Here is a 23,123-nt window from a genome sequence, read left to right on the forward strand (position 1 = left end):
GCATTTATATACCCTCAGAAAAGTCCCCAGAATTCCAAATGCCACCCCACAAATTGTGGAAACTATCTGCAGCTGTCAAATTCATGCTCCTGCTGTAGCACGAGGCCAACCACAGCTGCTGTAGACAGTCTGAAGTGGCCCCAGATCCCATGCCTTGGGTTAAAATGAAAACATATTCTTATAATAATTCTATGTTTTTTAAAGAAACCAAATCCCAGAATTCTCCCTACAGGTGGCCTGAGAGCGTCTGGGACTCTTCTGTCTCTACCTCCCACCTCTCCTTGGGAGTGCTGGGATGACCACTCTGTTATGCATCCACTGTGATGTGGATTTTGGAGATTCCAGCTCAGGTGCTCCAGCTTGAGTGACAAGAGCTTCACTACTTGAGTCACCTCCCCAGGCTTTAGAAAGTAGGACTTCCCTTCTCTCACACACTTTGTGTCTCTTACTTTAGGAATTGTGGGAGCCTAGCGAGGCTTCCCCAGGCAGGGCACACACTGAAAGGCAAGGCCCTTGAGCAGTCACTGCCCAAATCTAAATGCATCTGTAATCCCTTGGGAATTCCTACCATCTTCCTGCTCCCCACCCCATGACCTACAAAAGAGGTTCTTCCCAGAGTTAGTCTGAACTCTGAAATTCCAGCCTTCACCCTCAAGGATGAGAGTACAATCTCTTCCTGTCCCAACCCAGAACTTATTCATCATAGACCCTTGACTGAGTCTGAAGGCGGCACTACTGGGGTTAGAAAGGTCCAGAGACCTAGCTCTCCTTAGATCAGCTGGATGTCCACCTCACCCAAGGCCCATGCAACTCAGTGGTGATCTTTATTGCTGGGGCTTAAAGAGGGGCGGGCTGACTGGTGGCGCATTCCTGTTGAATCTTCTGGGAATACGGTGGTTGCTGGCAAAGGTATGGGAGTGTCAAAGGAGTAGCGCAGGCCAGAAGACCTCTTCCGTTGCTCACGAGGTTGGACTTCCTTCTGGGTGTCCTCTGCTTTCTCCAAGGTGTCTTCTGGTTCTTGCTGGGTGACCCTTGCTTCCTTTTGAGTGTCCTCTGCTTCCTCCTGGATATCCTTTCCTTTCTCCTGGATGCCCTCTGCTTTGTCTTGGGAGTCTTCAGCTATTTCCTGGGTGACCTTAGATTCGTCTGGAATGATCATGATGTCTTCCAGGTCCTCGTACACCACGGTAGGCTAGGACAAAGGGTTACAGGACCTGACGTGGGTGGCTAACCAGCAGGACTAAGTCTAGCCTCAGGAGCGAAAGGGAAAGGCTGCGGGGTAGGGAGGATTCAAGGCAGAGCAAGGTGCTTGGGTTGAGGGTCTTACCAAGTTTTCTAGCTTCTCTTCAAGGACCATGTTTTCCCTTTGGCTAGCGTACAGTGATTCCTGGAGCCTAGGGTAAAGGAGAGGCTCCCTGAGCCCAGGCTCTTTTCCCAGTCACCCCTACAATACACACACCTCCTGCATTAGCTCAGTGGTTGGTGCCTCTGTAGGCATCCCCCTGCATCACCAATGCAGGGGGAACTGGTCCTCCCACACGACCTGCATTAACAGCCCAGAAAAACCAATCCTGCTCTCTTTCTTTGGTTTTCTCTTTCCTTTTTCTTTCTTTTTCTTTCTTTTTCTTTCTTCTTTCTTTCTTTCTTTCTTTTTCTTTCTTCCTTTCTCTTGTTCTTTCTTTCTTTCTTTCTTTCTTTCTTTCTTTCTTTCTTTCTTTCTTTCTTTCTTTCTTTCTTTCTTTCTTTCTTTCTTTCTTTCTTTTTTTGTTTCTGATATGATGTCTCATCATGTAGCCCTGGCTGGCCTGGAACTCTCTATGTAGACAAGACTGGCCTCAAACACACAGAACTGCCTGCCTCAGCCTCCTGGTTCTGGGATTTAAAGTGTGGGTTCCCAGGGCTAGCATTTTCTTTAAGATTTACTTATTTCAGCTGAGCAGTGATGGTACATACCTTTAATCCCAGCAGAGGCAGGTGGATCTCTGTAAATTCCAGGCTAGCCTGGTCTACTTAGTGAATTCCAGGACAGCTAGGACTACACAGAGAAACCCTGCCTTGAAAAGCAAACAAACAAAAAAAGATTTACTTAGTTTATATTCTAAGTGTTTTGTCTGTTCCGGTGCCTGGTGCCCTCAGAAGTCAGAAGAGAGAGAGTCAGATTCCCTGGAATTAAGAGTTACAGATAGGGCTGGAGAGATGGCTCGGCAGTTAAGAGCACTGACTCCTCTTCCAAAGGTCCCAAATTCAAATCCCAGCAACCACATGATGGTTCACAACCATCTATAAATAGATCTGACACCCTCTTCTGGTGTGTCTGAAGACAGCTACAGTGTACTTAGATATAGTAATAAATAAGTCTTTAGGCTGAAGTAAGTGAGCAGAGGTCCTGAATTCAAATTCCCAGCAACCACATGATGGCTCACAACTACTATCAGTACAGCTACAGTGTACTCATATACTTAAAATAAATAATTCAATCTATATATGGAGTTATAGATGGTTGTGAATATGTGGATGCTGGGATCTGACCCTGGATCCTCTATAAGAGCAGCCAGTGCTCTAAATTGCTGAGCCATATCTCTAGCTCTTTCTCTTTATTTTTATTGCATTTTAAAAGTATGTATGTATGTATGTATGTATGTATGTATGTATGTTAGTGTGTATTAGTGCTCTATTAGCATGTATGCCTGCATGACAGAAGAGGGCATCAGATTCCATCACAGATGGTTACGAGCTACCATCTAGTTGTTGGAAATAAACTCAGGACCTTTGCGAGAGCAACTGGTGCTTTTAAATTCTGAGCCATCTCTCTAGTCCTTTTATTACATTTTAAGTAATTAAATAATTTTGAAATAGAATTTCATATTGCCCAGGCTAGCCTCAAGCTTAATATATAGACCAGGATGACCTTGAACTCTTTTTTAAAAAAATATTTATCTTTTATTTATTGTATGTATGAGTATAGATGTATGCATCTATCTGCATGTACACCTGTGTGCCAGAAGAGGGCATTGAGAAACCCTTATAGATGATTATGAGCCACTATGTGGTTGCTGGGAATTGAACTCAGGACCTCCAGAAGAGCAGCCAGTGCACCTTTTTATTGGGGGGCGGGGGGGGGGCGTTGTTTGTTTTGGTTTTGTTTGTTTGTTTTTGAGACAGGGTTTCTCTGTGTAGCCCTGGCTGTCCTGGAACTCACTCTGTAGACCAGGCTGGCCTCGAATTCAGAAATCCGCCTGCCTCTGCCTCCCAGAGTGCTGGGATTACAGGCGTGCGACACCACCGCCCGGCCAACACTGAACTCTTGATTCTTCCTTCCCACTGCTGACTTTGGGCACACGCTGAGATTTGAACCAGAGCTTCCTTCTGGAGAGGCAAATGCTCAGCCACATGCTCAGTCCCGTGTCACTTATCCATAACAAGATCTCATGTAGCCCAGGATGGCCAGGAATCCTCAAAGAGAAGATGATGTTGAATCCCTGATCTTCCTGCTTCCATCTCTAAATGCCGGGATTGCAGCCACTCGCCCATATGCAACTCACCCATACTCAGACTGCTTATCACCTGGGCGGCAGGTTCTACGACGCAGGGCAGAAGGCTGGCCATCTCTTTGAGCTCTCTAAGGCCTGGTTCAGGACTCTGAAAGCTTCTGGTCTGAATCAGCCCTGCTCAGGAGCCCAGTGACAGCAGTGTGTGAGTGGAACTGGACATGGCTCAGATCCAGGGTCAAAGGCACTGAGCACTGAAGGGACACTGCTTCCATCCCTGGACCTCTGTTGCCAGGAGGAATCGTAGACCCCCAGCTCCATTGGCTGACATCACAGAACAGAACCCCCCCACAACCACCTACCCATCTAGTTCTTTGACAGTTAAAGGTAAGAACACTCCGTATACTAGGCTCCTGCCACTCAGCCATGGCTACGGTCCCTAACGGATGGAGCAGGTCCTGATCCCATAGGATACTTCTGCTTGGGAGCTGAGGGCCCTGATGGAATAAAGACAACAGAAAAGACAGAGAATCCAGGGCAAGCGGAGACCCTGCCCTGCAGCAGCCCAAGCCCCCAGCTAAGAACTTGATCTGGCTTCACCAACCTGTCCTGCAAGCTTTGCCCCACTGGTCTGTTCCTGAAACTCACCTCCTGCAGTCCCTCTGCAAAAGCTGTATTTCTTCCGAGGTCCGCCTGGGGCCCCAGTCATCCTGCTCCACGAACTGACTCTCATACTCTGTGTCCCTGGGGAGGTAAGAGTGGGACCTCAGGGTCTGGAGGCCAGCTGTGTGTTCCCAGCCTGAGAGCCAGCCCCATCAGTCACGTGTGGACTTCCTGCTGTTGAGCCCGAAGCTTAATCCTAGCACAGGTTTAAATGGTCTCAGGTGGGGGTTGCCTCAACGATGCCCACTCACAGACACACCATTTAGGCAGCCTTACGTCTCATCGTCATCATCTTTGGGCTCAGGAGTGTTCAGGAGTGTGAACAGGAATGTGACAGTCGGTTCCGGCTGCACGTCCAACGTTGGCTCTGGCTCTGGCTCTGAAGATGGCTTTGTAGAGAAGGTGCCTTAGTGACTAAAATGGCATGAGGCTTCCAACCCAAGAGCCCAGCCCTCCTCCCCCTCCTTGTTCTGTCCACCTCTCTTCTCTATAGGGACTTGATCTCTGTACCCGAGCTTCTGGGGAGGAAGCAGTGGAAAGGATGGGGCGAATGAGATTTGTTTCTCAGAGGAAACCCTCCAGCTGCTGAGGACCCAAGATGTTCCACAGTGTGGAATCTGAGGATCAGGAGTCTTGGCCAGGCTAAGGAAGAATTTCTGCAGCCTGCTTATCTCCCTTGTCTTAGGGTCAACAGTAGATGGGGGTCCCACAGGGCTTTGCTGTCACCTCCATATCAGGCTCGCTGGAGTCCTTAGGTTCTTCTAGCTGTGGCTCGGCAGGCTGCATGGCTGTTTTCAAGACCTGCTTGGAGTGGGCACTCTGCCTGCCTGCAGAAGACTGAGGGAGACACAGGCCTGGTTGGTGGTCCGCTTCCCCCGTACCCTTTGCTTGCCTTTTCTAACAAGTTTGGTTTTCTTGGGTTAGTAATTGATCTCATTGAGCCCATTACCAGCAATATTCAGCAAGCCGGAGGCGCCAGAGCTAGTGCTGCCGGACCAAAGCCCAGCCCAGGTGGTAAAGCCCTCAGCAAGTACAATACGGGATGCCCAGTGTTGATGGTAAATATTGTCACCTTGACAATCTACAATCACCTAGGAAACACATTTCCTGGCATGCTTGTGAAGAAGTTCCTAGAGAGGGAAGACCCCCTCTTGGAGGATACACTGCGGCATGGGCGGGTTGTAGACAGAATGAAAAGCACAGAGGACTGACCCCTAGCATTCATCTTTCCCTGCATCTCAAATGCTATGCGACCAGACTCCTCAGGGTCTGCTGCCATTGCCCCCTGCATGAGGGACTATGTCCTCAGACTGAGCCAAGACAAACCCTTCCTTACTGAGTTATTCTGTCATAAGAAGAAAAAAAGGAATCAATATATCCAGTTTTCAGTGTTTTAAAAAAAACTTTATTACCACTGTGTGCGAGTGCAGGTATATGTGTGTATGGTCCACGTGTGGAGGTCAAAAGACAATTTTTAGAAATCGGTTCTTTTCTTCCACTATTGGCTTCAAGGAACAAACTTGGGGCTGTTAAAAGCTCGTTTGGTTAAGTTTTTACACCTTGAGTCATCTCCAGAGTCCATAACTATCTCCAAGGTATAAATTCAATACACCCCAAAAGTGAATATTTTAGGCACAGCTGTAGTCTTAGTACTTAGAAGTGGAGGCAGGAGAATAAAGAATTTAAGGCCACCTTTCAGGTAAATAACAGCATAAAGGCCAGTCTGGGTTATATGAAACTCCATCTGGAAAAACAGACAACAAAATACTAAACAAAGTGCTGTGACGAAAGGGCTCAAGTGCCATCTTTGCTTGCTTCTCAGTCACACCTGACGCTGCAAGCGGAGGTGATTCCCCATTCATACAACAGTAGGGCTCCTTTAAATATTACCACCTCCTCCTCCTCTCTCCCAGCCCTTGTGGGTTTTTAGAATGGTTGGCTTTTTGGTTTTGCTTTTTTGAAGGGAGGTACCTAACCAAGTTCTGCTTACTTGAAGCTTTGGTAAAAATCACCAGATGAAATACAGAACATTTGCAAGGCAGGGGCTGTGCACGCCTTTAATCCCAACACTAAGGGGGCAGAGGCAGGTGGATATATGAGTTCAAGGTCAGTTTGGTCTACAGAGTGAGATCCAGGGCACCCAGGAATACACAGAAACCTTGTCTTGAAAAACAGGAAGGAAGGAAGGAAGGAAGGAAGGAAGGAAGGAAGGAAGGAAGGAAAGAAGGAAGGAAAGAAGGAAAGAAGGAAGGAAGGCAGATAGAACATTTCAATTTCAGATATTGAATCATTTCACGTAAGTGGTACTGGAGATAAAACCAAAAGGTCCAGGCTGGAGACATGGCTCAGAGGTTAAGAACACTGACTGCTCTTTCCAAAGGTCCTGAGTTCATATCCCAGCAATCACATGGTGGCTCATAATCATCCATAATGAGACCTGATGCCCTCTTCTGATGAGTCTAAAGACAACTATAGTGTACTCACAAATAAATAAATCTTAAAAAAAAAAAAAAAACCCAAAAAGCAAAAACAAAGGCCCATGTGTTAGATAGGCACTCTACCTCTGAGCTCCAGCCCATGAAGGATTTATATAAACACATCCCAAAGGTACAGCAGTTCAGGGTGTGCACGTACACTAAAAAGGTTTGTCTTTGTTCTTGTCTTTGAGAAAGTCTGGTGTGGCCCAGGCTGGTCTCGAACTCATCATCCTGTGGAGCACGGCTTAGAGCTCCTGCTCCCTCCACCAGAAAAGAGCAGGGAGTGCAGATGTGGACCACCACAGCTGGCTGACACATTGTTTTCAAGCCCACATCATTTTCTCACTCAGAACAGGGCTTCTTTTTAATATAATTGCAAACGACCCCAGTGCTCTGTGCTTATCTATAGATGTTCCTGCAAGGTTTCTGTCCACTCTGACAACTTATTCTGCACACTTTTTCCTGCTGAGCAAACATCTCTCCCTTAAGGCCCTGTCTATGGTGGTGGGCTTACTCTGAGGGCACTCTCAGGGTAGCACAGGTGTCCCATCCAGTGGTATGGAAAGAGAGCATCTCATCACAAGCCTGAAGCTACCTGCTACCCCTGTTCTCCCTTTTTTCTTTTTGAAGATGTATGTCTGTGAGTACACTGTAGCTGTCTTCAGACACATCAGAGGAGGGTACCGGATCCCATTACAGATGGTTGAGAGCCACCATGTGGTTGCTGGGAATTGAACTCGGGACCTCTGGAAGAACAGTCAATGCTCTTAACCACTGATGCCATCTCTCCAGCCCTGGGTGTTTAATTTTATAAGACAGGGTTTCCCTACATAGCTCTGCCTGACCTAGAACTATGAAGACAAGGCATCCACTTGCCTCTCTGCCTTCCTAGTGCTGGCATTGAAGGTGTATGCTACCACATCGGGCCAGTGTCATTTTAAATTATGATAATGCATATGTACTTTAAGCATGCAACATGATGAAGGGGCAAAGGAGAGATGAGGCAGTGAATAAAGTTCTTACTATATGCAAGCATGAGGACTTGAGTTCAGATCTCCAGCTGTGGTAGCATGCATCTGTAATCCTAGAGCCAGGGAAGGGGTAAGACAGATCCCAGGTCTTGTTGGCCAGTCTAGCTGAGACTCATACTCCAGGTTCAGCAAGAGCTCTGGAGAAAACATAATGGCCTAGGTTTCCCCAGAAGCTAAGCTAGACACACATCACACAACAGACCTAGGAATCCCAGATCTTTGATCAGCTTCTCAGGGGTGCCATGGCCTAGCTGCTGGGTAACATCCAGGAGGGGCTGTTATACCTGGGCCACACAGTTTCCTCCACTGGATGAGCCTGAGGGTAACTGGCCTAGCTGTGTGATTTCCATAGACCTCCTCTGGGGACGAGTGCTTAGCAGCCTTACTCAGATCCAAGTTCTTCCCTCCTGAGACCAGAGGGCTTGGGCCTTCATTCCAGGAAGCTCTAGCTTGGAGGAAGAATCTGGGACCAGAGCCCCAGAAGGAGGCCAGGCCGGCAGCCTGTCCAAGCGATACAGCCTAAACACAGGCCATCTAGGGCTTCACAGCAGTGCTGCTGTCTTCATCCAAATAAAAATCAGTCTATACACTGGTAGAAACTTCTAAAAAGTTTATTTGAAATTAAGCCACCTTTCCCTTAGGCTGCACATTAGTTTCTCAGAGGCAGAGAGGTGATGGTAGCAAGTCAGCATGATCCAGCTCGAGGTCCACGGGACTAGGTGAGGACAAATCCTGCAGTGTTCCACTAAAACCACCCGGGATAACAGGGCTCACGGAGCTCATTCCTCACAGCTTCTATTCCCATGAACTTGTAAATGTTGGAAGTCGAATGGCCTTTAAACCATGGCTTTTACCATAATTGAGAGGAGGTGACAGGCAGGAAAGAACCCCAGAAACCATGATATATCCATCTGCTTTTGTTGCCAGCAACCCCCAGGAACGGTCTCACATGAGAGCAATTCAATAGTTTTAAGCACACAGCAAAAGCGGCCATCAGAGCTCCGGCTGTCTGACACGTGAGAGATGTGACATGATGTCCAGAGCTGAGACCACGCAGCTCGAACTTATATTTAGAGACAGATGTGAGCAAAAAGGTCAAAGCGGAGAGCATAACCCCTGTCCCACCGGTGCGTCTGAGGCCCACGCTGTCAATGTGCCCACTGTGCTGTATGCAGCACTACCCCATTCGCCAAGTCAACAGCAGAGCAGACACCGACCAGTTCTTACACAACAGTCACTGTGCTAAAAAACAATTAGGCCTCCCTCCTCCTCTCATATCCCGGACTCCATAGACTCAATGTCCAGATCCTCCCTCAAGCATTTAACTGTCTGCCAGGCCTTTGAGATCTCGAAACTCTACAGAACCATAGCAGAACACAGAACCTCTACTGGTGGATGGACACAACGGCAGAGACAGCCCATGCTAAACCTGTTTCCAACATTTCTGGCTCAGAGCAGAAGGGGCTTCTTATCACCAACACTGTAGAGGTAGAAAGTCCAGGGTAAAAGACGCAATATAACAAGGGGCCAGCAAGACCTTTCTGGGTAACAGGGCTAGTGAAGAGGACCCCATACATCCTGCTCCACTCAAAGGGCAGCATGTACAGGGAGGGGGGCCAGCCAGGCCTCCCACTCAATGACTGGCATCCCAGTTCATCTCATTCAATCAGAAGATCAAACTGCTCAGCAGCTTCGAATTCGGCATTCATGGCCATAGCCCACTTATCCAGCTCTGATTTCTGGGGGAAAGAAATGAGGGCACGTGAGTGGGAAGAGCAGCCAGGTTGGCCAGAGCACGCTACCCACACCCTCAGGCATGACCTTCCCTCAAGAGCCAGAGAAGTCTGGCCCCACACCTCGGCTCGTCCACTCACCGGGATCTCAGGAATCCTCTTCTTTCGTTTCTCTTTCACAACTGGGGGAGAGATTCCAGGGAGTGTCCTATCTGGAACCAACTGCTTCGCAGGTACCTTTGGGGTCTCCATTAACTTTGAACACACAACAGGTGAGACTCCAGGCAAGTCGTCAGGTCCCTCAAAGCCAAAAAAGGACCGGCGGCCAGGGGTGGAGGTTGAGGCACAGCCAAGGCCCTGAAGCCGACCATATGACCGCCGGACTTTCTGCGACATTTCCAGGTCTCTGGTGTCCAGCTCTGCTTCTCCAGAGTTAGACTCAACATTCTGAGTGTACAGCACAGGGGTGCTGGAGGGAGTACCAGGCACACTGCAAGTCTTGAAGAGGTCCTCTTTAGTGGGTACCTTGAGCGGAGGGTTGTTTTCTTTTTCCAAGATAAAAGAGATCTGTATCAGGACAGGAGAGAAGTCTTGTCAGCTAGGGGATTCAGGATGGAAAGACTGCCTACAGGAAACACAGGATTTCTGTTTCTTTGTACTTCATGTTGTAGGGTTGGAGCGCAGGACCGTGTCCAAGTTCAGCAAACACTGTACCGTGAAGCTCCATCCCCAATCCATGATAGATTTTAAGCAACAAACACAGTCATTGAACACACGCCCAAAATGCACACACCCTGGGTTCCATGCCCACTGTTAGGAAGAAACAATTATATTGTTCTGGAGGAGTTGCACTTGTGAGATAGTATTTGCTGCTGCTACCATAAGGTGTGCCTAGTGTGTAGCTACCACTTGTTAGCTGGCACGAAATCTCAGCAGATCTAAACCGGCCTGATGCCTCCTGCATCCAGGCACACTCTTTATGGGCCATCTGCTACATAACTGCTAAAGATTTTTCAAAATTTCATTTGGCAAAGTATCTAATTTTTTTTTTTTTTGGATTTGGTTTTTTCGAGACAGGGTTTCTCTGTGTAGCCCTGGCTGTCCTGGAGCTCACTCTGTAGACCAGGCTGGCCTCGAACTCAGAAATCCACCTGCCTCTGCCTCCCAGAGTGCTGAGATTACAGGTGTGTGCCACCACCACCCTGATGGTGACCTGTCCTAGGAAAACGAAAAGCCACTGGCACTTCAGTGCCCCCATTGTAGCAATAAGAACACAACGAGGGGGCTGGAAGGATGGCTCAGCAGTTAAGAGCACTGACTGCTCTTCCAGAGGTCCTGAGTTCAATCCCCAGCAACTACACTGTGGCTCACAAGCATCTGACGCCCTCTTCTGGTGTGTCTGAAGACAGCTACAGTGTACTTGTGGTGTATGCCTCTATCCCAGCACGAGGGAGGTAGATCTCTGAGTTGCAGGCCAGCAAGGGCTGCAGAACAAAACTTGGGGCAGGTTGGGATTGTTGTCTCACTGAGGAGACACGAGCTATGGTTTGAAGTTGTGAAACAGAGTTGTGTAAACATCTGCAGTGAGAGTGGTTACAGGCAGTAGGTGGGAAAGGGGGATACAAGAGCCTTGAGGACAAGGTGTGTCAGTGAGGGTCAAGGAACAAAATGGGCCAGTGTGGCTGAGGTCAGGAAATAATGATCCAGGAACTGAAGATGAAGCTAGAACAGAGTGGAATTACAGTACAATACCACCTCCATGTCCATGGCCACCATAGGTACAATACCACCTCTATGTACGTGGCCACAATGTACTTTGACCCAAGGACAGTGGAGCCACAGGAAAGCTGTCAACAGCAGAAGCTTAACCTGACATCCGTACCTGAGGCTCCTGGACTGGTTACTCACCCCCACTCCTCTCAGTTCAAATGGTTCCACCTCGGGGAGGCTGTTCATACCCGAGATCCAGACCAGCCCAGTCTTTCATCTACAACTATACTATCACCATACCTTTCTGCTATCACAATACAGCTATCTGAAGTTGGCCTGATACTGATACTGTCATGCCACCCAGACAGGGAAGCTTGATCAGGGGCACCAGCTGTCCACAGGACTGTCAGTGCCCAGCAGGCACAGCAGAAGCCTGCACACTGGGGGCTCACTGAACCCTGCAAACTGTGGGTGGGGTTCACTGACACAATGGACATGGAATTCAGCACTAGCTTTTCTAGAGCCGAGACCTAGCAAAATAGCAAAAGGACAAACTCAGGGGCACCATGCTCTAATACAAGGAAGTCATCAAGAGATCTCCTGGCCATAAGCTCTGGAGAATCTGGAGAATTTTCTTCTGCAGTCCCGGCTGGCCTACAACACAGAGAGCCTCCCCAGTTGCTGCCTCCCCAGTGCTGGATAAAGGTATATGCCACCACTGCCTTCATTCTGCCTTTTATTCCCCAGTTTTCCTCATTGTGTTCTTATTGCTATAATGGGAGCACTAAATTAATAAAGGGAGGCCAATCAGGAGAGGGGCGACCCCTGACCACCACTTCTGCAGCCAAAGTCAGCATTTTTTTATTTTTTTTATGGAGACAGGGTTTCTCTGTGTAGTCCTGGCTGTCCTGGAGCTCACTCTGTAGACGAGGCTGGCCTCAAACTCAAAAATCCGCCTGCCTCTGCCTCCCAGAGTGCTGGGATTACAGGTGGTGTGCCACCACCACCCGGCTCAGCATATTTCTATTTTTGAGACAGGGTCTCTGCATGTAGACCAGGCTGGCCTTGAATGCAGAAGTTCCTGCTCTGAAGTCCTGTTTAGAGGGAAAGGGTGTCAAACATGTAAATGAGCACATATGGATGTTGGTAAGGACACTGCAGAGAAATGTGTCCATGGAGGCAATGGGCTCATCAGGAGGACCTCTGGGAGATGTGACAAGACACATCTCAACTCTCCACCTTGGTCCTAGGACTCCAGTGAAATCAATCACAGAAAAATCTTTTTTTTTTTCCCTTTGGAGACAGGGTTTCTCTGTATAGCCCTGGCTGTCCTGGAACTCACTCTGTAGACCAGGCTGGCCTTGAACTCAGAAATCCGCCTGCTTCTGCCTCCCAGAATGCTGGGATTACAGGCATGCGCTACCACTGCCCGGCTAGAAAAATCTTTCTATACATTAGCTTTATTATGTCATCTTTGGTTAAAAGCTGTTTGGGAAGCGTGGTAATGTACTCTAATCCTAGCACTGGGGTGGGGCTTGTAGGGAGTGAATCTCTGTGACTGTGAGGTCTACCTGTTCTCCAAAGCAAGTTCTAGGATAGGGCTGTTACCTAGAAAAACATTGTCTTGAACCCCACTCGGTCCAAAGATGGCTGGGATCATCTTGCCAGCAGGATACCTTCTTAGCATACACCTAGGATTGTGTCCCAGGTTTGATCTCCAGCACCACACACACATCAGAATATCAAACTGGCACTCGACTCCTGTCTGTAAACCCCAGCACACTGACTGAGGAAGGATGGTAACCTTGAGTTCAAGACCAGCGTAGTTACTCAACAAGTACCAAAGCCAGCCAGAGCACTACAACCTTGCTCAAAGAATAAAATGTCACCAGGCACACCACCTATTAATTTCAGCACTTGGGAGATTGAAAATCACGAATTTAAAACCAGCTTTAAGCACACACTAAATTCAGGGCCAGGCTTGGCTACATGTAACCCTGGCTGTCCTGGAACTCACTCTGTAGACCAGGCTAGCCTATAACTCAGAGATCTGTTTGCTTCTGCCTTCTGAGTGCTGGGATTAAAGGTGTGTGCCACCTAGTATCTTTTACACTGTGTATGCATGCAGGGAGGTGGTGGCGCACGCCTTTAATCCCAGCACTTGGGAGGCAGAGGCAGGCGGATTTCTGAGTTCAAGGCCGGCCTGGTCTATAGAGTGAGTTCCAGGACAGTCAGGAGTAAATAGAGAAACCCTGTCTCGAAAACAAACACACATTGTGTATGCATGTGTTTGAGCAGGCGGAGAAGGGCATTAGATATTCTCAAGCTGAAGCTATAGGTGTTTAGGATCCATCTGATGTGATCTGAAAACAGCTCTGACCCAGAGCCACCTTTCTAGCCCCTAAACATGACTCATTCTACAACCATAAATAAATGCTGGGCAAAACAAACTTTTTTTGTTCTTTGAGCTAGGGTTTCTCTGTGTAGCCCTGGTTGTCCTAGAATCCCTCTGTAGATCAAGCTGGCCTCAAACTCAGAGATCTGCCTGCCTCTGCCTCCCAAGTCTTGGGATCAAAGGCGTGTACCACTACAACCACCTGGCTGCAAACAGTTTACAGAAGACCAGTGGTTAAGGCATAACTTTTTAAGAAAAATCGTGAAAATGCTCAGAGCATAAAGAACAAAAAATTAATGACACCCGCAGAATGATAATTACAGCCGTCCTGGTGGCACGCCCATCTCTAATATTTGAATCTATCTGCAGAGACTGATGCAAGTGGATCTCTGTGAATTTGAGGCCAATCTGGTTTCCAGTAACTTCTAGTTCAGGAAATAGTGTTACAAAGTGAGACCTACACCGACAAGCCATAGACTGCCTGGGTAGAAGTGAATGTTTAATATGCCTACCCTTTAAGGTGAAGGGATTAAACCCTACACAAATAAACAGAACTGAACTCACCCTAGGGCTCCTGTTAAGTGTGTGGACATCTGGGACCTGTAGGGATAACATCAACCAATTAATCAATAGCTATGTGCAGTTTTGACATCTCAATCCCAAGTTCCTCTCAGTCTCTCACCTCTACTGCATGAGCTACGATCTTCTTCAAGACGATGGCCTTTCTAACTGGAGCTGCTGGAGTAGTCTGGGAAAAAAAAAAGTATTACCCACGAGCTTTACATTGGCTCAAAACCCTCTAGGTCAGTGTAAAAGTAATTTGGAGGGGGTGGAGGGTGGGGTGCAAAGAAAAGTTTTTGTCACTTTCTACCCAAGATTTTTCAGGCTCTAAGCCTGGTTTTAAGTTTGTTATTTTGTGAGTTCTTGCCCCATAATGGGCACCAACTGTGGAAGCACTGGATTGGGGGGGGGGGGCGTTGTCTTTGACCCCTTTGCTCCCAAATAACTGCAGGGCATTTCCTCCTCCTGAGTAAATGACTCTGAGGTATTATTAAAAGGCTGTTGGCACTATGTTGGGCAGGTTCTGAGCTACTCTAACCCTCTCAGGCTGCCTATCTCCCAGCCACATAGTCCTTTACCTGAGTCTTGCCCTGACTCACGCTGGTCCATGTGTATTTTCTGGACTGCTCTCTTCCTCTCGACCTTCAGGTGAAACTACTTGGTTCTTCCGCACCTCCTCCTCTCCCACTAATCAATCCCTGAACTCTTTGGGACTCCTTACTGGGCTCTGATGTCCCGCCTCCTCTGTCCTCTCCTGCCCAGTCATAGGCTGATTACAGAAAACAGAGAGCCTGGAGACGCTAGCTAACCAGCCTACAGACACCAGGGCATAGAAATTAGCATATGAATACACAGTGCTCAGGACCAACCCCAACACCTGAGGAATTAGGACCTCACCTTCGGCCAGATTTCAGGGAACGTGTTCGGGAGATCTGAGCCAGATTTCCGCTTGGACGACCTCGAAGGCTTGGTAAGTGGAGTCCTGGGCCCTGGAAAAGAAAACATGTTTAATGATGAGCAAAACTTTGTTCTAAGAAAAGACAGCAAGCAAACGAAACAAGATGCTTGACGAGTTCGGAAAAGCAAAAGTCGTTTTCCAACTACCCCGCTGGGGCGTCTTCCACTGGGAGCCAAGTTTTGTTTTCCAAACAACCGGGATCCACTGCTCCCGCGCTCACCAGACCGCTGGGCGGCCCCTCCGGATCGTGTTCGCCGCTCCGACATGTCTATGATCGGGTTCAATCTCCGCAGTGGTCGCCTACTGAGGCTCGCGCCAACTGGGAAGTTTGTTGCTTCAAACGTTCAAATTGCCCGCCCTGCAAGCAAGAAAGCGGAAGTGACACAAGGAGGCCGACCCGTGTCGTCACAGGTTTTACGTCTAGCGTAAGGCAGAGGAGTGTTCTGGCGGCGCTGTGGCGTCATCAGCGTGCGCCACACCCGGAAGAGACGTGGCAGCCGAGGGATAATCAGGCCGGATCCGAAGGGAGCGAAGCTGTAACTACCGGAGTTGGTGAGCTCATCCCTGGCCTTCCGCGCTTTCCATTACCGTACGCACCTGTCGCGACCGGCATCGCGGAGGTTCGTTGACATCCAGAATGTGGTCTGCCAGTTGGGGGCGGGTCAAGAGGGGGTGGGGTCTTGGGGGCGGGGCTAGTGGTATTGGAGTTGTGGAGAGATCTGGCTAGGACCTAGGTCTTGATGGAATGAAGGATCGGTCGTTTGTGATACGATCTGTACAGGGGACATGGCTTTACCCTTGCTGAGGCAGTATGCTAGAATTTGGTGTTGGAACTGGTGTGGGACGGGACTGGGAGATTTAAAAGAAGAAACGAACTGGGTTGGTGAGAACAAAGTGGAAGCCACCAGAACCTGGCTTCCTGCCAACTGATTTCCCCTTCTTAGGATCGGCCATGGGACTTTGCAAGTGCCCCAAGAGGAAGGTGACGAACCTGTTCTGCTTCGAACACCGAGTTAACGTCTGCGAGCACTGCCTGGTAGCCAATCACGCCAAGGTGGGGCGTTTAGAGCAGTGTTTGATCCGGGTGGGTGGGCAGACAAGATTGGCTACTTCCAAATCCACGAGGGGCTGTAGGCTAGTCTGTAAACTCCACTAGAGCAAGGGCGTGGTGTATGATGCTCTCTGCTGTGCCTTTAGTAGCTGCTCAATAAATGGTCATTGACTGCACAGATGAAGTGATGAGTCTGATGAGAGAAACAAGGCAGCTGGGCCTTGGAGTGGCATGCTCATCGTGGAGCCTGGGGCACCAGTTGTGACATCTCTCTCCCACTCCAGTGCATCGTGCAGTCCTACTTGCAGTGGCTACAAGATAGTGACTACAACCCCAATTGCCGCCTGTGCAACACACCCCTGGCCAGCCGGGAGACCACCCGTCTTGTCTGCTATGGTGAGGCCTGGGAAGGGGTCAGGGCAGCCCCAGGATCCAGCTTGGAGACTGGTTTGATAGCATCCTTCAAGCAGCAAGACAATGAGTCCCTCAAGCGTGGAGGGCAGAGCCTCAGACCCTGATTTGTTTAGGTACTGGCCCTGTTTTATAAACCTAGGCAAGCCTTTTCCCTTCCTAGGCCTTAGAATCTTCCCTAAAAGTTACAGCTTCTCCTTCCTGCTCTGCCAGTCTTGGAGAGCTAGAGATGACTGTGAGCTGTGGCTGTGAGCAAGATTCATTTTAGGGAACGTTGCTGACTCTGAGACTGTACCGAGGAAGCTAGCCACCTTACAGTTCGCTGGGAGTCAGCAGTCACAGCCTAGTAGTAAAGTCTCAGCTTAAGTTCTTCAAGGCACTGATCCAAAAGGGGGCAGCTTCACATGAATTTCCCCATGTGAAATTACTTGTCCACTCATACAGATGTAGGCCTTGATTATACTCATGGATGAGTAGATGGGTAATATGTGTATATGAGCACATGTCCCAAGAGATGCATGATGACTTGAAAGTGGGGGGTTGGGAGTATCAGGGGACATAAGTGTACAGATGTGTATATCTTACATGTACGACTACTAGTGTACATTGAGGGAATGGCTCTTGAGTTTGCTTGTGCACTTATAAGCACGTGTGTATTTGTGCCTCTGGACATCTGCATGTATCTGTGTCTGGGAAACTTACCTGAAAGTGGTCCTGTATATAGTCTTTTTTTTTTTTTTTTTTTTTTGAGACTGGGATTTCATGGGGCTGACCTTGAAATCTTAATACTTCTGCATTCACCTCCCAAGTGCTAGGATTATAGGCACCTAAAACTATTGTTGTGTAGTCATTAACACAAGGAGTACGATGATTTTAGGCCAGAGAAGACTCTTGAAAGGGTAGCAGGTATTTTCTTCCCAGTCACACCTTCTCATGGGCTGGCCAGGTTGGTATACTCTACCTTGATTTGGTTCAATGGTGTTAGCAAGAAGCCTTAGGGACCTGGAGTGGTGAGAAAAGGAACGGCCCAGGGCATCCACACTTATGTCCAAAAGTCATTCCTGCAGTAACCTGGGCTTCTGGAGGTATGGGACTGCTAGGCCAAGGATAAGAGCTCAAAGAATTACCTCTCTCATTTCTGTCCTTTCTTATTTCATGGGTCCTAAGATCTCTTTCACTGGGCCTGTATCAATGACCGTGCTGCCCAGCTACCACGAAACACAGCGCCTGCAGGCTACCAGTGTCCCAGCTGTAACGGCCCCATCTTCCCCCCGGCCAACCTTGCTGGCCCAGTGGCTTCAGCACTGAGAGAAAAGCTAGCCACCGTCAACTGGGCCCGGGCAGGACTGGGCCTCCCTCTGGTGAGAGTCTGTCTGTCTGTCTGACCATCTGTTTGTGCTTGCCCCTCATGAGGCAGGTGGGATGCGTTAGCAGCAGGAGTGGGCAGGCTGCTGACTGAGATTCCTTTCTGCAGATCGATGAGGTGATAAGCCCAGAGCCTGAACCCCTCAATTCCTCAGATTTCTCTGACTGGTCCAGCTTTAATGGTAAGTGGTGGCCTCCATCTGCTGCCTGAGCCTTGCCTCCCTGCTCCACTGAGAGATCTCTCTTCTCACAGCCACCACCCCCCCTGTGCAAGAGGAGAGAGACAGCACTCCCGCTGCACCTGCTTTCTATAGCCAGGCTCCCCGTCCTCCTCCTTCCCCCAGCCGTCCGGAGCAGCACACAGTCATACACATGGGCGGCACTGAAGCCCTGACACACGGTGAGTTGGGGATTTTCCCAGTTGGAGAATAGAAAACAGTGGGTGATTTGGGTGGAGCGAGCTCAGGGGCCCACCCCGTGCGGGATGGCTCTTCCTCACTCCAAGTTCAGATACTGCGTCCCCACGGTTCCTAAGGTACTGCTAGGCTGTGCGGGGGGTCAGGAGATCCTTCATTCCACCTCCAGCCATGCAATAGGATCAGTTTGTCTGAGCCTGTTGATGCTGGTCTCTCTCTCTCTTTTAAAGATTTATTTATTATATGTAAGTACACTGTAGTTGTCTTCAGACACTCTAGAAGAGGGTGTCAGATCTCATTATGGATGGTTGTGAGCTACCATGTGGTTGCTGGGATTTGAACTCAGGACCCTCGGAAGAGCAGTCGGTGCTCTTAACCGCCGAGCCATCTCTTCAGCCCAGATGCTGGTGTCTCTATCTCTATAGCCCCAAGGAAAGTATATGACACACGGGATGATGACCGGACAGCAGGATTTCATGGAGATTGTGATGATGACAAATACCGCCGCCGGCCTGCTCTGGGTTGGCTGGCCCAACTGCTCAGGTATGCAGACACAAGGGTGGGATGTCAGAAAGGGGAGGCCCCACGGCGAACAGTCTGCTGGCAGTGGAACTTGTTCTGGGGCCTAACAACACTCAGCACTGGGACCACAGTGAGGCCCTGGCTTGACAGGCAGCGTTAGTGTGTTGTGTCCTCCCCGGGGACTCTGTCCTGTCCTCCTATAGGAGGTTAGGCCTTGGGCTCTGAGGCCCCTCCCTGCTGTGACGCCACCTGTGTTTTGAGTGTCCCTCGTGTTTACCATATTGAGGCTTCCAGGATGATTTGTGTCCCACTAAGCTTCATAATAATCCAATATGATGGCGAATACAGGAATACAGGGTGGCCAGTCCCACCACAAAGGTAGTGACTAAGGCTTCTCTCTGTGCCAGGGCAGGGGCCCAGGGCCTGACCTGACTTTTCTCTTATTCCTCCTAGGAGCCGGGCTGGGTCCCGGAAGCGGCCACTGACTCTGCTCCAGCGGGCAGGGCTGCTGCTCCTGTTGGGGCTGCTGGGCTTCCTGGCACTCCTCGCCCTTATGTCTCGACTCGGCCGGGCTGCAGCAGACAGTGATCCCAATCTGGACCCGCTCATGAACCCTCACATCCGTGTAGGTCCTTCCTGAGCCCATGCTCATGTTTGGGCCAGCTTAGGACCTGGAGTCCTAGGGAGAGAAGGTGGGAAGGCTTGAGGGCTTTTCTCTACTCCTCTCCCTCAGTCCTGAGACACTAAGATCCCCTGGGCCAAGTCAGTTGGAGGCTGCAAGGCCAGGTGTGTAGGCCTGTGGTCAGGTTGCTCTTCACCTGCTTGCCTCTGGGTCTCCATCCTTCTACTTCAACCCTCAAAGGAGCAGACAGGTGCAAATAAACAACAGACTTTATTAAAACATCTGAAGCAGCTTTTTCCATCTCCCTTCTTAGTCCTGTCCCCAATCCCCAGGCCTCAGTGTCTCTCCTCTCGGTAATTGATGGCCAGAAACTCCAGGGACAGGCGATTGAAGAACATGGCTCCATTGAGGACTGGGTAGAGGAGAGAGCCCATCAGCTCAACATTTTTGTCCCCTCCTTGCCAAGTCTCAGGGTTTCAGAACTCCCCCTCCTGGTAGCACACCTCCCCACTCACTTAGGACGGTCAGAGAAAAGCATCTAAGAAACTTGTCACCGGTCATCTCTGCGTAGAGTGACCCCATGGCAGCCCAGCCGATGCTCATCACCTGGGAGAACTGGGAGACCAATCCAATGGGAGAGTGGCCCTGACAGAACAGACACTCCCATCAGCCCCTTGATTTTCCCCAGCCAGCCCTTGAGCCCCACCCCAGACCTACTATCAGTACAACCGTGTATCGGAAGCTCATGCGGTCGTAGTGGTGGATGACACAGAAGTTGTGAACGTCACTAGCAAAGACACCCATGTGTATGAAGAAGAGAATGAGTGCAGCTACAGTGAGCATCAGGCCGGGAGGGAAGCACAGCACAGCGATGCGGTCCCGCCACCGCATCCTGGGCGCAGCCTGCTCTCAAGTCAGACCCAGGAACTGGAGCAGGCGGTCACTGTCCAGAGCCAGCAAAATCCTGCCATGCTAGGGTGTTCTGTCAGAAACAGCAGTGTATTCCAGAGTGAGGAAGGCATTGGAGAGGGTAAGGTTCTAGAATGTAGCTTGATTCCAACAAATAGAATGTGTCTGGGTGTTGAGGGTGTTCCATTGTGGAGGGGTGGGCAAATGCGCTGAGTGGCAGCAGCCTGTGGTGTAAGGAAGGGACAGCAGCCCACACCAGTCCATCCTCTGCACTTTGTGGGCAGCTCAGTGTTCTCTCAGGGGACATTGTACAAAGAACAGACCTGAGCTCAGAAAGGTGGACAGGGTGGGGCGCATGTCCCAGCACCACAAGAAGGTTTTGGCAGATGATTAGGGTCTAGATGAATAGCTAAAGGCTTTTCCAAACAAAAGAAGGCTTTGGCCACATCCTAGACTCTAGTTGAAGCATCAGAGAACACGGCTTGTTACCACAAACTCCAATGAGCAGAGAAAGGAAATGAATCTAAATTACCCTTTTCTTCTTCTTCTTCTTCTTCTTCTTCCTCTTCCTCTTCCTCTTCCTCCTCCTCCTCCTTCTTTCTTCTTCCTTTTTCTTTTCTTTTTTATTTTTTTGAGACAGGGTTTCTCTGTATAGGCCTGAACTCACTTAAACTCAGAAATCCATCTGCCTCTGCCTACCAAGTGCTTGGATTAAAGGCATGGCCACCACTGCCCAGCTTCCCTTTTCTTTAGAAAGTATTCTGGGATGACTACATGACTACAGGCTAATCCCCCAACCCCAGCAAATCTGCCTTCCCCTTCAGTTCTGGCTACCAGATTTCATAGGAAATCAGAAACAGCAAAATGTAGTCTTCCCTCTGGTGGGGTAGTCAGCCCTGTCTACGTTCCGTAGTGTTGGCGCTTCTTGTCACCTGGGTTCTATGCTTTCCCTTCCTGTCTCTCTCCAGTGGTGGTTCATACATTCCAAGGCCCATGTATTTTTATAGCATGAAAGATAAATAGGGTTTTAAAGATCATCACATTTAATTAATACTAATTCACCTAGGGTTGGATTTGTTTGAGACAAGGTCTCACTAGGCAGCCCTGGTTACCCTGGAACTCATTTTTGTAGACCAGGCTGGCCTTGAGCTCAACAGAGATTTACCTGTCTGGATCAAAGGACTGCACCACCACGCCCAGCCTCATTCATGTTAGTGTGTGTGAAGTAATGAGTGCTCACACTACCACAATGCATATGTGATGGTCAGAGGACAACTTGGAGGAATCTACTCTTGACTGCTGAGCCATCTCTCCGGCCCTTTTGTTGTTTATTCAGCTTTGGGGAGACTTTTCATGTAGCCCAGGCTGCTTCAAACCTATAAGCATGACATTGACCTCCTGATCATCTGCCCCACAATGTTCTAGGCAGGTGCACATCACCATGCCCGGTTTTTCTTTTCCTTTTGAGAATGTTTTACTTTTCTGGATGAATGAGGATTTTGTCTGCATGCACATTTATTCTTTCTCCCCATGGAGGCCAAAAAGACATTGGATCCCCCAGGGTGTTACAGACAGTTGTGAGCTTGGGAATGGACCTGGGTCATCAGGAAGAGCAGCGAATGCTTTTAACTGTGAAACCATCTCTCCACCTCAAATTCACTTTCTTAGAGCTTCATGGTCTGAAATCCTCACATGTACAGTTTCTATATCGCCCTCTTAATAAGTCCAGAAAAATGTTTGGCCCAAGACCAAGTGAATAAATGCTTTAGGTTTTATGAGCCATTTAGTCTGTGACAAAAGCAGCCATAAATGATAGGTCAAGGGCTGTGGGCATGGTAGCACAGACCTTTAGTCCCAGCACTCAGGAGGCAGAGGTGGCCAGATCTCTGAGTTTGAGGCCAGTCTGGTCTACAATAGTGAGTGTCAGGTAGCCTAAGTTACAAAGTGAGACCCTGTCTCAAAGAGAAAGAAACAAGAGAGAAAAGAAAGAAAAGGGTTTGAGTTGGAAAGATGGCTTGCGGTGTACTGCTCTTGCACTTTGGTCCCCAGCATCATGGTGGGCAGCTCACACAACTAGCTGTAACTAGAGTTCTGAGGTATCCAACACTTTTCTGGCCCCTGGCCACTGCATACACAAATGCACATAATTAAAAACAATAAATACTGGGGGCTGGACAGATGGCGAGTTAATTTTAATACCATTCAGAACTGTTTTTAGCTGGGCAGTGGAGCTGGTGACAGTGCTGTCACATGCCTTTAGTCCCAACACTTGGGAGGCAGAGACAGGCAGATGTCTACACTAGAGGACCACTTCCATGGCAGTCAGGGCTAAGCAGAGAAACCCTGTCTTGAAAAAACAACAATAAGAATTATACCATTTAGATTTTTTTTTTTTTAATCCTGGATTTCAGATAAAAACAGAGGGTAGTCAGTGTTTGGTCTCCTGAAACTCCTGGCAGCCCAGCACCATGTCAGCCTGTCCTCGGTAACGTCTACTGTGCACCATTAGTAAAGTCTTATTTTCTTCTGTTTAACTCAGCATACACCAATCTTACTTCATCCCCTCTTCTCTAAGAGTCTCTGTGCCCACATCTTTAAAAGTTTCGAATCATCCTCAATCCCAATTGCTCACGTATCACATTCCACCAACCTCTTAAGATTAACAGGATCTGTTCTCTAAGTAGAATAGTTTTTCATATTGAATGACTCCTTGGAGACAGGATCTTAGGGAAAACTGCGTTGAAGCCATATTGCAGGCTACTGAATGGATGTTTGAACCTTGCAGACCCCCTGTGACGCAGATTCGATCTT

General features: G+C 49.0%; 4 protein-coding genes across 5 annotated transcripts; 1 reads left to right on the forward strand and 3 right to left on the reverse strand.

Moving 5' to 3' along the window:
- Nucleotides 1-802: 802 nt before the first annotated feature.
- On the reverse strand, nt 803-4,988 carry LOC127691885 (translation initiation factor IF-2-like). Its single transcript, XM_052191825.1, is given in 6 exon segments — nt 803-1,096; nt 1,099-1,192; nt 1,328-1,394; nt 4,137-4,232; nt 4,428-4,540; nt 4,878-4,988. Coding segments are annotated over 6 exon segments (567 nt in total). The 5' UTR covers nt 4,938-4,988; the 3' UTR covers nt 803-959.
- A 3,266-nt stretch (nt 4,989-8,254) lies between these two features.
- LOC127691880 (sororin) lies at nt 8,255-15,401 on the reverse strand. The gene is made up of 6 exons (XM_052191813.1): nt 15,237-15,401; nt 14,956-15,047; nt 14,180-14,245; nt 14,062-14,097; nt 9,534-9,959; nt 8,255-9,398 (listed from the first exon to the last, which is right to left on the reverse strand). Exons 1-6 carry the CDS (start codon nt 15,280-15,282, stop codon nt 9,318-9,320), a joined length of 747 nt encoding a protein of 248 aa, XP_052047773.1. The 5' UTR covers nt 15,283-15,401; the 3' UTR covers nt 8,255-9,317.
- A 55-nt stretch (nt 15,402-15,456) lies between these two features.
- On the forward strand, nt 15,457-19,684 carry Zfpl1 (zinc finger protein like 1). Of its 2 annotated transcripts, none has more exons than XM_052191803.1 (8): nt 15,457-15,568; nt 15,961-16,070; nt 16,352-16,463; nt 17,646-17,839; nt 17,953-18,025; nt 18,097-18,243; nt 18,685-18,802; nt 19,235-19,684. In XM_052191803.1, the coding sequence occupies exons 2-8, from the start codon at nt 15,969-15,971 to the stop codon at nt 19,419-19,421; spliced, it is 933 nt and encodes a 310-aa protein (XP_052047763.1). In that variant the 5' UTR covers nt 15,457-15,568; nt 15,961-15,968; the 3' UTR covers nt 19,422-19,684. The 2 variants fall into 2 exon arrangements, with proteins under 2 accessions (XP_052047763.1, XP_052047754.1); XM_052191794.1 differs by having other exon boundaries at nt 15,460-15,636.
- A 4-nt stretch (nt 19,685-19,688) lies between these two features.
- Nucleotides 19,689-23,113, reverse strand: Tmem262 (transmembrane protein 262). The gene is made up of 4 exons (XM_052191831.1): nt 22,963-23,113; nt 20,121-22,264; nt 19,919-20,018; nt 19,689-19,815 (listed from the first exon to the last, which is right to left on the reverse strand). The coding sequence occupies exons 2-4, from the start codon at nt 20,292-20,294 to the stop codon at nt 19,739-19,741; spliced, it is 351 nt and encodes a 116-aa protein (XP_052047791.1). The 5' UTR covers nt 20,295-22,264; nt 22,963-23,113; the 3' UTR covers nt 19,689-19,738.
- Between the last annotated feature and the right edge of the window lie 10 nt (nt 23,114-23,123).

Source organism: Apodemus sylvaticus, chromosome 1 (genome assembly GCF_947179515.1).
Source record: "Apodemus sylvaticus chromosome 1, mApoSyl1.1, whole genome shotgun sequence".
NCBI lineage: Eukaryota > Metazoa > Chordata > Mammalia > Rodentia > Muridae > Apodemus > Apodemus sylvaticus.